The 14,719-nt window shown below is 46.8% G+C and overlaps 1 protein-coding gene and 1 non-coding gene across 4 annotated transcripts in view; both read left to right on the top strand.

The window, feature by feature from the left end:
* Positions 1–5,662: 5,662 nt before the first annotated feature.
* On the top strand, positions 5,663–5,734 carry TRNAH-GUG (transfer RNA histidin (anticodon GUG)). The gene has a single exon. It is a non-coding gene; the product is annotated as a tRNA-His (tRNA).
* Positions 5,735–6,476: 742 nt separating this feature from the next.
* The window catches only part of LOC147023038 (mitochondrial fission 1 protein-like), a 43,660-nt gene continuing 35,417 nt past the window's right edge, over positions 6,477–14,719 (top strand). For all 3 annotated transcript variants that reach the window (XR_015059996.1, XR_015059997.1, XM_085888038.1), the window contains exons 1-3: positions 6,477–6,634; positions 12,638–12,770; positions 12,889–12,965. Coding sequence is in view for 1 of the 3 variants with exons in the window: in XM_085888038.1 (XP_085744164.1) it covers positions 6,584–6,634; positions 12,638–12,770; positions 12,889–12,965 (261 nt within the window). In the remaining 2 variants the exon portion in view is untranslated. The remainder of the gene's footprint in view (positions 6,635–12,637; positions 12,771–12,888; positions 12,966–14,719) is intronic.

The raw sequence follows: 14,719 nt of genomic DNA on the forward strand, positions 1-14,719 counted from the left end.
CCATACAAAAAAACCCCGAAAAGAAATAGAAGTGGTCACTTCCCTGTGCGCGCACCGAGTCCTTCTCCGCGCCCTCAGCTCCCGCTCCTCCGGCGTTGTCGGCGAGCTCGTGCTTCGCGCCGGCACGTGTCGCCGTTCGACACCACAGACCGGGGTTTTGGGGAATCAACGGGGTTTTCAGCACTCTCTCGGTGCAGACGTTGGGGGGGGGGGGAGAAATCGTCGACACTCGGGGTCGAGAGGGAGAGGAAATGGCGGACGGACCGTCCCACCAGCGGGGTCTCGGGACCACACCGACTCCGGCGAACCCTCGGACAAGAACCCTCGAACAGGTGCTTTCTCTCTTTCTCTCTCTTCACACCGTCGTTTGGCCAAAAGGTCCAAGGCTCATCAGGAGCAAGGGCTCCGCAGGGATCAACAGGCCGGCAGGAACAACAACAACCCCCCTCTTCGCGGAACCATCCCTTTTTATATTGCGGGGCTCCGCCCCGTTGCTCCGCCCCGTTGCTCCGCCCCGTTCTTTGCTCCACCCCCCTTCGAGGCGCTTTGAGAAAGGTCTCGAAGAGGGGCGTTCCTCCTCCCTGGCCGCGTCACACCGCGCATCCACCAATCGGGCACCAGCTGCCCTCCCCTCGCTTCTCCACCCTCACACCAAGCGCGGAGAAGAATGGCACGAAAACCAGGCGGGAAAAGCCCACCGAGCCCCTTGTTGGTTTTTTGTTTGAAATAAAAGATAGAAAAATAAAAACGACTGACTCAAAGCGTCGCAGCCTGAATGAATCACATTTATTCCCTCTAAACAACAGGTTTGGGGCTAACTACACATGTACTTAAGAGATACCTCACCTACGGGGCCTGAATGGTGGTTTGCGAATTTCCACAGCCGTAACAATATGATGCAATTATGCCCTACCACAACTACAACTACTACTAATAATTTTGGTATTACATGGTCGAGGCTTGTGCATGAGCTGAAACAAAATGGAAAAGGGGAAAGAAGGACATAGAGGGCGAACAAGCTGAATGAATCACAGCAAGAAGATGAAGGGGAAGGTGGGGAGAAACAAAAAAGGAGCAAACCAACCGACAACTAACAAACAAAAAGAGGTGAAGAAGAGGGGGGATCACAATAGGGGTCATTTGGGGTAGAAGATATCATGAGTATCGATGGTGGATGACCTAAGGTCGTGGTAAACAACTGTTTTGAAGTCCTGGAGGGAAGAATGGGACTGAACAAACGAGGGAAGTTGATTTCACAGGCAAGAGAAAAGATGAACAAATGAGTGGAGGGTGACCAGTGGGCCTGGATTTTGGGAGTTTAACAAGAAGAGGGTTACTGGCAGACCATGTACACTCTGCAGAAACCTGGGATGGACAGAGCCGCAAGAGGATCGAGGGTGCAAGACCAAAAAGGAGGTGATACAATACAGAGAGGTAACAGGTCTAGACGCTCAGCTTCATTGCAGAAGATCCCAATGAAATGAGGACCTTGCTTTCCATCGCATCAATAAGGGAAGGTGTGAGGCAGGAGTGCCATCCAAAAGGAGAGAGCAGGACTCCATCAAGCTACGAATGAATCTTGGTGAGGATCCAGATTCTGGAATATTTTAAGTGATTCTTCACCATCGAGAGCCAAAAAAATTGTAGAGGATATCTCAAAAAGTTATGGACCGATTTGGCCGAAACTTAGTGGTCACGTTGGATGTCTGACGAAGAGTAATTGATTCAATTTTCTTGAAGATCTTCATCCGGATCCATTTTTAATCCTCAGTACCATTTTTCAACATAGTTTTGTTGCCCAATTACCTCATTAGCATGACATTAGGTCCTGGTAAAGATTGCTAAGCTCGGATACTGAATCATCTAAGTTGTTTTGTACTTGGTCCCTTCCGGTGGCCCTAAAAAAATAAATAAAAAGGTATTGAGGATTAAAAACATTTTTCCCTGTTTGCGCTCTATGTCTGAGTCATTATCAGAGATGATGTCAAGCACTTCAGACAACTTTAGGAAGACATCAGTTAATGTTTTGGTGCTCAGGAATTTCTCAAGTTCAGTCTCCTCAATAGCAGTGTCCTCTTGCCTCTTGCAGTGCTCATCCAGCTCCTGCATCCCCTCGTTGGTTAAGCAGTTCCGGTGTGAGGCCAGTAGCTCTTCCACATCTTCGACATCCACTTCATTCAGCCCAGATTGGTTGGCAAACTGGGCAATCCCCCTATTGATGGACTCCTTCACCTCAAATCCCATGAAATCATGACAAGCATCCGGGCATACCGTCCACCACGTGCTGTTCATGGAGATGTTGGCGACGTCGTCTCAAGCTCCGACGATGTCTTCAATTGCATTCCTGTTGAAATTCCTCCAGTACTGCTTGTTGGACTCTTGATTCGGACCATCAGTTACGTGTAACAGCTGTATGAATGTGCGACTAAGGTAATAAGTCTTGAAGTTGGTGATTGTCTCCCTCCCTGGCCCACGGGTTGGAGAAGAGAAGTTGTATTGGGTGGCAAGAACACTATTTCAATAGGCAGGGGAGTCCGGAAGCTGTTGAGGTGCTGTGGGTGGCCAGGAGCTGAAAACGTGTGTGTGTGTGTGTGTGTGTGTGTGTGTGTGTGTGTGTGTGTGTGTACGTGATGTTAGATCTGGCTTTCTTCTTGGGACAACAGTGCAGTAATTGGTCTTTATTTTGATCACACTCTTCTCGTTTTCTCCTTTTTTCTCTCCCTCTTCTGATTCCTCCACTTTATTATTATTATTATTATTATTAATATTATTATTATTATTATTACTAGTGCATGCCCGTACGTGCGTGCCCGTACGTGTGTGGCCGTACGTGCGTGGCCGTACATGCAAAAAAAAAATTTCAACCCGCATGCCAGAAACAACAACTACACAGGCTGTTCCTTCGCTCTCGTAAACGACGACTAAATTGGGGCATTGTATTTATCTATAAATACGCATAAGAAATCGAGAAATTATTAGAATACAGTAAGTCATCACTATCCGGAAGTCCGTACGCTGTAACCCATAATGGGGAACGCGGCTGAGGATCTCTTCCCCAACGGCCACGCCTACGCAGCAACGTGTCATGTCATTGGTTGGTAAATAAATGGCCATAACTTGGGAAGCACTTGTCCGATTAATATCAAACCTTGAAAAGGCACATACTCAGGTCCCCAGAAATATAGCTGGCAAGTTTCAATTAGATCGGACCAGTGGTTGTCGAGAAACAGCGGTCACAGACACACACGCACGGACGCACGCATGCACACACATTGCTGGAATTATAGATAAATTATTATTACGAGTACGGGCCCGTAGGTGCGTGCTAGTATGTGCATCCCTCTCTCGCCCCTCTCTCTCCCCCGAGTCTCACCCTTCCTCTCTCCCCCCTCCTCTCTCACCCCTCTCTCTCATCCCCCCTCTCCCGTCCCCTCCCTCTCCTCCTCCTCTCTCCCCTCTCTTGCATTGTGACGCCTCCTCTCTTTCGCTCCCTCTCTCTCCCTCCTAGTCTCACCCTTCCTCTCTTTCCACCTCCTCTCTCGCTCCCTCTCTCTCGCCCCTCTCTCTCTCTCGCCCCACTCTCATCCCCCCTCTCCCGTTCCCCTCTCTCCCCTCTCTTGCATTGTGACACCCCCTCTCTCTAACCCCCTCTCTCCCTCCCCTCTCTCGTCCCCCTCTCTCGCCCCCTCTCTCCCCGCTAGTCTCACCCTTCCCCTCTCGCCCCTCTCTCTCTCTCTCTCTCTCTCGCCCCCACTCTCATCCCCCTCTCCCGTTCCCCTCTCTCCCCCTCTCTTGCATTGTGACACTCCCTCTCTCTAACCCCCTCTCTCCCTCCCCTCTCTCGTCCCCCTCTCTCGCCTCCTCTCTCCCCGCTAGTCTCACCCTTCCCCTCTCGCCCCTCTCTCTCTCTCGCCCCCACTCTCATCCCCCCTCTCCCGTTCCCCTCTCTCCCCTCTCTTGCATTGTGACGCCCGCTCTCTCTCTCAGTCCCTCTCTCGCCCCCTCTCTCGCCCCCTCTCTCCCCTCTCTCTGTAAATGTATTCACAAATGTCTACAAAGCACAACAATTAATTCAAACCTTTGGAAAAAAACAGCTTTCAAACCCTTGGGAAACAGCTGTTTCCCTTGGGAAAATTCAAACCTTTGGATTGATTAATAATTTGAACAATTAATTCGAACCTTGGGAAAAAACAGCTTTCAAACCTTGGGAAACAGCTGAAACGGATGAAGAACGATATCAAACCTTGAAAAGGCACATACTCAGGTCCCCAGCGTCGATTGTGATGTCATACCAAACGAAGAAGAAGAAGAATTGTGACGTCAATCGTGCAAAAAAACAATATAAAAAAATTAATATCAATTGTGACGTCATTAGTGACGTCATAGCACCGTGTCCTGTCATTGGTCGACAGATAAATGGCCGTAACTTGGGAACCGCTCGTCCGATTAATATCAAACTTTGAAAAGGCACATCCGCGGGTCCCCGGAAATATTCCTGGCAAGTTTCAATCAGATCGGACCGTCAATCGTGCAAAAAAAATTAAAATAAATAAGCATTAATTGTGACGTCATTTGTGATGTCATAGCGCCGTGCCTTGTCATTGGTCGACAGATAAATGGCCGTAACTTGGGAACCGCTCGTCCGATTGACATCAAACCTCGAAAAGGCACATCCGCGGGTCCCCAGCAATATTCCTGGCAAGTTTCAATCAGATCGGACTGGCGGTCGTCGATAAATGGCGGTCGCAGACAAATAGACAAACAGACACACACACACACACACACACACACACACACACACACACACACACACACACACACACACACACACACACACACACACACACACACACACACACACACACACACACACACACACACACACACACACACACACTGCTGGAATTATAGATAGATAATTATTTTTGAATTAATTATTTTTGAATTTGAATCACTGTCATTTGAAAAAGAAAGACAAGCCATCAGTGGATACAAAATGGTGCCCATGACTCACGTGACCAAAAATTTCTGGAAGACGCCACCTCAGGATTCCTCCGATGCAGGGACTCCAACCGGAAGTCCACGCCAAGTGGGCCAAGTACAAAGAGTGTTCACAAATGAACTTCACACAACCTGGGACGACCCAGCCACCCTCACCCCTCCAAGAACCCGCCGGCCACATCCCTGCATTTTGAAGAGGAAATTGGATCAAAATTCAACCTGACATGAAAGCCGACATGACGTCATAAAGGAATAAGCGTGGCAGTTATCAAGGCAGACTTACATATGCAGTATATTATCTATCAATCTATAATTAGAGAAATCTCTGTGTGTCTGTCTGAGACCGCTGTTTCTCGACAAACACTTGTCCGATCTAATTGAAACTTGCCAGGTATATTGCTGGGGACCTGAGTATGTGCCTTTTCAAGGTTTGATATGAATCGGACAAGTGGTTCCCAAGTTATGGCCATTTATTTACCAAACCAATGACAGGACATAGTGCTATGACGTCACAATTCTTTTTTTTTTTGCACGAACGGGCACGCACTGGTATTTTAAAATTTGTTCGCATCAATTGCTCCATCAAAAGGAATTAATATAACGGAAATTACTAATAAGAGGCTTAAAAAGCGGATCTGACCACAGCATTGCCACGTAGCTCGCCGTGATCGTATAGTGGTTAGTACTCTGCGTTGTGGCCGCAGCAACCTCGGTTCGAATCCGAGTCACGGCATTGCGGACTCCATGACTCGGCAGTCGGCGTGCTTTTTCGTTTTCAAACTCTTGAGTTGTGAAAGTCATTGTTTGAATGTTTTTTTTAATTATATTTTTAATCATTCTGTTGAACGCGGAATTGACGATGTGGATGGCAGGACTCACGTGTGCCGTTTGAAATGAACGGTTTTCGGAAACACCCATCTGCGAACCGTTAAATCAACATTTCGATTTGAATTCAATGACGAATGAGGGCGGGGGAATCGAGCTCGGTGAGGGAAATCCAGGGCTGTCAAGGTTGGCGTTCTGCGCGCTTCTTGGGGCGTGTTCCGTGACCAATCAGCTTACTATCACTTGACAAGCCAGTCGTTCCTTATCAACTGTTTCATTGGAGTGCTCGCTTCAAGTTGAATCCTGACGAGGCACTTCCAATCTGATTGGTTGTGTGACACAAGCCTCGTGGTTCTTCGAAACCCTCGCTCATCGATTTACTTCAGGGCATTTAAAATTAACAACAATTCGCTAGTCGGTTTTATCATTACTCCAACATCTTACGTTTTTGTATTTTCCCCAAATATCCTGTTGTGATTTCGTCGAAATAATAAGAGCGGTGCAGCAGAGAAAAATAATTAGGCGGTGTATTAGTAACGTTCCAATTTTTAAAATATTTTTTTGCATTCGTTGAGTTTTTCAGATGATGGAGGAAGTAAGACGTATTGATTGATTCTTTGTTTGTTTTCACACTGAATGCTGATTGTTTTAGTGAAAAAAAACGCAATAGGAATGACGTGTGGAAAAAAACATTTTCAGGATCGAATGCGTGAGGAAGGAATTTTTTGAAAGCTGTTTTGACGTAAAAGTTCGTGTGATGGAAATGGAGGAGATGATCCGTGATTCCATCGCATCCGATGATCTAATGGTGAGGTAAAACCCTCAAACGGTAAATTAATCATGTCTTGATTTGTTGTTGAATCGACACGGTGAATACAAACTATATTCCTGATTCTTATCACTAATAAGTGGGTTATACTCGCGAGCTTTCTCCCAGCCACGAGCCGAGTTCATAAATACTAGTGCGGGCCCGTCCGTGCGTGCCCGTACATGCAAAACAAAGAAAAAAAGAATTGTGACGTCATAGCACCGTGTACTGTCATTGGTTTGGTAAATAAATGGCCATAACTTGGGAAACACTTGTCCGATTCATATCAAACCTTGAAAAGACAAATCCACAGGGCCCCAGCAATATACCTGGCAAGTTTCATTTAGATCAGACCAGTGGTTGTCGAGAAACAGCGGTCACACACACACACACACACACACACACACACACACACACACACACACACACACACACACACACACACACACACACACACACACACACACAGCTGGAATTATAGACGAGTGCGGGCCCCTACGTGCAAAAAAAGGGAAAAAAAAGAATTGTGACGTCAATCGTGATGTCATAGCACCGTGTCCTGTCATTGGTTTGCTAAATAAATGGCCAGAACTTGGGAAGCACTTGTCCGATTAACATCAAACCTTGAAAAGGCACATCCACAGGTCCCCAGCAATATACCTGGCAAGTTTCAATTTGATCAGACCAGTGGTTGTCGAGAAACAGCGGTCACAGACAGACGCACAGAAAATTGCTGGAATTATATGTACTAGTACGTGCCTGTACGTGCGTGGCCGTACGTGCAGCAAAAAAAACAAACAAATTTTTTTTCAAACCGAGCCAGAAACAACAACCACACAGGCCGTTCCTTCGCTCTCGTAAACGACGACTGGATTGGGGCATTATGTTTATCTTTAAATGCGCATAAGAAATCGAGAAATTATTAGAATACACTGTCATCACTATCCGGAAGTCCGTACGTTGTAACCCGTAATGGGGAACGCGCTGAGGTTCTCTTCCCCAACGGCCATCCCCATGCATCAACGTGTCCTGTCATTGGTTGGTAAATAAATGGCCATAACTTGGGAAGCACTTGTCCGATTAATATCAAACCTTGAAAAGGCACATCCACAGGGCCCCAGCAATATAGCTGGCAAGTTTCAATTAGATCGGACCAGTGGTTGTCGAGAAACAGCGGTCACAGACACACACACTGCTGGAATTATAGATAGACTAGTACGTGCCTGTATTTGCGTGGCTGTACATAAAACAAAAAAAAAAAAAAAACTTTCAAACCACGAGCCAGAAACAACCACTCAGGCCGTTGCTTCGCTCTCGCGTGCTCGAACGTGCATGGCTCGGAAGTTTGCATATCGCAGTTACAATTATTCGCAATTTAGTTTTAATGGCCAATTATTCAATTAGCGCAAACGTATTTTGCCTTTTCACAAGGAAAAACACAAAGAGAAGAGAAGAAGAAAAAAAAAACGTGCAACCCCCCCCCCCCCCACCGAAAAAAAAACTTTCAAACAACTACACAGGCCGTTCCTTCGCTCTCGCGTGCCTGTACGTGCGTGGCCGTGCGTGCAAAAAAAAGAAGAAGAATTGTCACGTCAATTGTGACGTCATAGCACCGTGTCTTGTCATTGGATTGGTAAATAAATGGCCATAACTTTGGAAGCACTTGTCCGATTAATATCAAACCTTGAAAGGCACATCCTCAGGTCCCCAGCAATATAGCTGTCAAGTTTCAATTAGATCGGACCAGTGTTTGTCGAGAAACAGCGGTCACACACACACACACACACACACACACACACACACACACACACACACACACACACACACACACACACACACACACACACACACACACACACACAGCTGGAATTATAGATAGATATATTTTTTCCTTATAATTTCATCTCCCTAACCCCCTTTCTGTCTTTGTCCGGCTAACCTATCCTGTCAACTTAACCTACTCCCAACCCCAAAAATCCTTTCTGAAGGGGAATAAGGAAGAGGCTAGCGTCCTGTCTCGAGGCCCAACAAAGCCTCAGAATGGCCTCCCACAGATTTCAGCAATCTACCAAGGTGGGTCCAGCGGCCTACGGAGAGCGAAGGGGGCCACATTTCCTATCTACTCTATCCTTTATTACCCTATCTTATCCTCTATCCTGTCCGTCTTCTTCTTCTTTCGGCTGGCTCCTGTAAGGGGACGCCACAGCGGATCAACCGTCTCCATTTCGCTCTATCCTCCACATCTTCCATTGACACTCCAACCACCCGCATGTCCGCCCTCACCGTATCCATGAACCTCTTCTTTGGCCTTCCTCTTCTCCTCCTGCCTGGCGGCTCCATCATCAACATCCTTCTCCCGATATACTCCGCTTCCCTTCTGTGCACATGTCCAAACCATCTCAATCTCGCCTTTCTCACTTTGTCTCCAAACCGTCCTACCTGCGCAGTCCCTCTAATATACTCATTCCTTTATCCTGTCCATCCTCGTCACTCCCAACGAGAATCGCAGCATCTTTAACTCTGCCACCTCCAGCTCCGCTTCCTGTCTTTTTGTTAGTGCCACCGCCTCCAAACCATACAACATAGCTGGTCTCACTACTGTCTTGTATACTTTCCCCTTCACTCTTGCAGCTACCCTTCTGTCACAAATCACTCCTGCAACTCTTCTCCAACCACTCCATCCTGCCTGCACTCTCTTTTTCACTTCTCTCCCACACTCTCCATTACTTTGGACAGTTGATCCCAAGTATTTAAACCCATCCACCATTCCCCACCTCAACTCCTTGTAACTGCACCATACCACCACCCTCCCTCTCATTTACGCACATGTACTCCGTCTTACTCCGACTGACTATCATTCCCCTTCTCTCCAGTGCGTACCTCCACCTCTCGAGACTCGCCTCAGCCTGCTCCCTACTCTCCCTACAGATCATGATGTCATCCGCGAACATCATCGTCCATGGAGACTCCAGTCTGATCTCGTCCGTCAACCTGTTCATCACCATTGCAAACAGGAAAGGGCTCAGAGTCGATCCTTGGTGCAATCCCACTTTAACCTTAAACCGGTCCGTCATTCCTACCGCACACCTCACCGCTGTCACACTGTCCTCATACATATCCTGCGCAATCCTCACATACTTCTCCACCACTCCCGACTTCCTCATACAATGCCACAACTCCTCTCTTGGCACCCTATCATAAGCTTTCTCTAAATCCACAAACACACAATGTAACTCTTTCTGGCCTTCCCTATACTTCTCCATCAACATTCTCAAAGCAAACATTGCATCAGTGGTGCTCTTTCCTGGCATAAACCCATATTGCTGCTCACAGATCGTCACCTCTCCTCTCAACCGAGCTTCCACTACTCTTTCCCACACCTTCATGGTGTGGCTTAACAACTTTATCCCTCTGTAATTTCCACAGCTCTGCACATCACCCTTATTCTTGAAAATCGGAACCAGTACACTTAATCTCCACTCCTCCGGCATCCTCTCACTTTCCAAGACTTTATTAAACAATCTGGTTCACAACCCCATTGCCATCTCTCCTAAGCACTTCCATGCCTCCACTGGTATACCATCTGGGCCAACCGCCTTTCCACTGTTCATCTTCTTCATAGCAGTCCTCACTTCATCCTTGCTGATCCACCCCACTTCCAGATTCACTATCTTCACCTCTTCCAACCTTCTCTCTCTCTCTCATTTTCTTCATTCAACAGCTCCTCAAAGTACTCCATCCACCTTCTCAACACACTCTCCTCGCTCGTCAGCGCATTCCCATTTGCGTCCTTTATCACCCGAACCTGCAGCACATCCTTCCCAGCTCGGTCCCTCTGTCTTGCCAATCGGTATAAATCCTTTTCCCCTTCTTTTGAATCCAACTTCTCATACAGCTCGTCATATGCCTTTTCCTTGGCCTTTGCCACCTCTCTTTTTGCCTTTCGACGCCACTCCTTGTACTCCTGCCTACTTTCTTCATCTCTCTGACTATCCCACTTCCTTTTCGCCAACCCCTTCTTCCTTATACTTTCCTGTACTTCCTCATTCCACCACCAAGTCTCCTTATCTTCCTTCCTCTGTCCAGATGTCACACCAAGTACCTTCTTCCTAGCTATCTCCCTCACCACTTCTGCTGTGGTTGCCCAATCATCCCATCCATCTTTACCACCATCCAACGCCTGTCTCACCTCCTCCCTAAATTTCACGCAACAGTCTTCCTCCATCAGCTTCCACCATCTGGTCCTTGGTTCAGCCCTCACTCTCTTCCTCAACCTCACCTCTAAAGTCATTCTACAGACCACCAATCGATGCTGTCGAGCTACACTCTTCCCAGCCACCACCTTACAGTCACTAATCTCTTTCAGGTTGAATCTCCTGCTTAAGATGTAATCCACCTGTGTGCACTTTCCTCGACTCTTGTATGTCACCCTGTGTTCCTCCTTCTTCTTGAAATACGTATTTACCACTGCCATTTCCATTCTTTTTGCAAACTCTACCACCATTTGCCCTTCCACATTTCTCTTGTTGTGACCGTACCTACCCATCACCTCCTCATCCTCTTTATTCCCTTCCCCAACATGCCCATTGAAATCTGCTCCAATCACCACTCTTTCATCCTTGGATACATTCTCCACCACTTCATCTAACTCACTCCAGAAATCTTCTTTATACTCCATCTCACACCCCATATGTGGGGCATATGCACTGATGACATTCATCATCACCCCTTCAATTTCCAACTTCACACTCATCACTCGGTCAGACACCCTCCTCACCTCCAATACCCTCTTGACATAATCTTCCTTCAGGATTACCCCGACACCATTTCTCCTCCCATCCACACCATGGTAGAACAGTTTGAAACCACCTCCAATGCTCCTAGCCTTACTCCCCATCCACTTGGTCTCTTGTACACACAGTATGTCCACCTTTCTTCTCTCCATCATATCAGCCAACTCTCGCCCTTTGCCAGTCATCGTCCCAACATTCAGAGTTCCAACTCTCACCTGCACACTTCTACCCTTCCCCCTCTCCCACTGCCTCCGGACTCGTCTTCCCCCTCTCCTTCTCCTCCTTCGTCCGGCAGTAGCACAATTTCCACTGGTACCCTGCTGACCACCGGTACCCGTGGCGGTCGTTGGTAACCCGGGCTTCGACCAATCCGGTATGGAAATTCGTTTTGTTGTCCGCATAATGATTTGGCATAGGTTTTTACGCCGGATGCCCTTCCTGACGCAACCCTGGTCACCTCTTACGACACACAGGGATATGGTACACCTATTCTAACCGGGGCATACACCAGGCCCAGTACATTGGAACTCATTTCGCCAACCTCGGAAGGATGGCAGGCTGAGTCAACCCCCTGGTGTTTTTGACTTGGTATATATATATATATATATATATATATATATATATATATATATATATATATATATATATATATATATGTAATAATTCAGTGTCCCAACAGGGCTTGAACTCAGGACCTTTTGGGTCCCAAGCCACTGCCCTAACCACTACGCCAACACCAACCTCCTCTATCCTCTAATTATCCTATCCTCTATCCTATCTACTCCATGCGGGCCCATATGTGCCTGGCCGTACGTGCGTTGCCGTAACGTTCAAAAAAAAAATAAATAAATAAAAAAAAATATATATATATATACACAAAAGAAAAAAAAAGAATTGTGACGTCAATCGTGATGTCATAGCACCGTGTCCTCCATCATAGGTTGGTAAATAAATGGCTATAACTTGGGAAGCACTTGTCTGATTAATATCAAACCTTGAAAAGGCACATACTCAAGCCCCCAGCAATATACCTGGCAAATTTAAATTAGATCGGACCAGCGGTTGTCGAGAAATAGCGGTCGCAGACACACAGACAGACACACAGACAGACACACACACAGATTGCTGGAATTATAGCAAGATAAATCTCCACAAAACGTGAACAGAACTCGATCCAACAGAACTTGCTTTTTGTGTTCTCCGACTTCAGAAGTTCGAGAAGAAGTTCAACGGCGAGATGGCTCGGGGTCCAGTTTCCCAGGCAACGCAGTTCGAGTACGCTTGGTGTCTCGTGCGCAGCAAGTACGCCATGGACATCCGGCGCGGTGTACTCTTGCTCGAAGGTACGACTGATGCTGCGACTCATGATGCTGCAGCTCGCTCGGTCACATTCTCTATTTCCTTTTCGGTGCAAATGTTTGATGAGTATTGATTGAAAATCTTCTTCCTTGTTCACTTTAGAGCTTCTTCCTGGTTCTCCAGAAGATGAGCGAAGAGATTATTTATTTTTCATTGGGATTGGAAGCTTCAGGCTCAAGGTTTGTTCGCTCCATGTACTGTTGTGAACTTGTGATCATGTTAAGAGTGTTTTGTTTCCTCCTAATTATCAATCCATAATGATTCTCAAAAGGTTAAAATCCAACAATATCACATATAGCATTCGGGTAGGTCTGTTCATGCTCTCATCAGAACACCTGCATCATGGTTCAGGTTCAAATAGCGTAAGCATGACGTGTTTGTTGATTGAGATACGAGATGTTTGTAAGGAAACCTACTGGCTGACAGTCCGACGCAATGACCATGGCAATGAATGAACATGAAAATGGGGAGTAAACAGTGACCTGCATCTGTTTGTTGTATTAGGTAGACCAGCAGAGTACACCCCATAATGCTTGGAACAAGGGTGATCTTGTTACAAGCATGCAGCACGTTCTTCACTTCACTGCACTGTAAGCCTACTGTTGGCTTCGTGGTTCGGGTGGCTGGCTTGGGATCTTAGGGTCCTGAGTTCGAGCCCTGTGGGCCACTGAATTAATACGAGGTGGGGTTGACTCAGACTGTCATCCTTCTGCGTGTACTGCTTCCAAGAAATGATAGCTACCCGACAGCCAAGCTGCCATACGCAAGCACAAAACTGTACTGAACAACGTGGGGACAGGAAGAATGTACTGTAAATGGTGGAGATTTATAATACCCTCCCCCACCTTGAGGTGACACTACACAATACACATTTACATTGATAACTTGCATCCCACCACTACCCCCCTCATCCCTGAGACCACCGGAAAGGATAAGAACACCCCAATACATTAATTGGGGCCATGCTGATCCTATGTAACAAATCTGGATGTAATCATCCCAGAATTGTAGGAGTAGCATGACAAACAAACAAACACCGGTCCGTGACTTAAAGTAAGGATGAGATGTACATAGTTCGATCTGTGGCTGGCTTTGGAGGACAGCTTTGCTATGTCTCGGCCAAGGAGAGCTCATCATCATCTATATATTAATACTGAAGGACCAATTTTGTGCTCCTCCTAGCGGTCGCGTCATGTTTTTCTCGGTACTGTGACCTGGACTGAAAGAAACTTCGTACCTGTAAGAGTGCATCGCACATAGTGGCAATAGTCAACTTTCAACTCTGAAGCAGAATAAACACTTTTCGTTTTACATGGTGACGTGTGACGTCACCGCTGAGAGGCGTAAGGACGTCATGACATCATCGGTCATTCGCTGACGTTATTACGTCTATCGTCGACAGACCGTCACCGCTGAGTGGTGTAATTCCACTCCTCGAAAATAGCGTCTGCAATGTAAAACCCTCTTCTGCACATGCTGACTACCTCAGAATGTGAATTTGACACAAAAAAATGAAACAAGAAACATTGTATCTATATATTAATACTGAAGGACCAATTTTGTGCTCCTCCTAGCGGTCGCGTCACGTTTTTCTCGGTACTGTGACCTGGACTGAAAGAAATTTCGTACCTGTAAGAGTGCAACGCACATAGTGGCAATAGCCAACTTTCAACTCTGAAGCAGAATAAACACTTTTCGTTTTACATGGCGACGTGTGACGTCACCGATGAGAGGCGTAAGGACGTCATGACATCATAACATTTTTCAACATCGTCAATCATCATGCCAAGGCGTTATCTTAATGGCCGGAATGTCAAAAGACGTCGGACACAACAATGTGCAGCTGCAGCTGAGACAGGGCCACAACATCCTCCAAAGTTCACGATTGGACTTATGCACGAACTCTGAGTACTGTGGTGCCCTCCGATTCAGA

Source organism: Eptatretus burgeri, chromosome 7 (genome assembly GCF_056783735.1).
Source record: "Eptatretus burgeri isolate ZD-2024b chromosome 7, Ebu_testis_v1, whole genome shotgun sequence".
In the NCBI taxonomy this organism is placed as follows: Eukaryota; Metazoa; Chordata; class Myxini; order Myxiniformes; family Myxinidae; genus Eptatretus; species Eptatretus burgeri.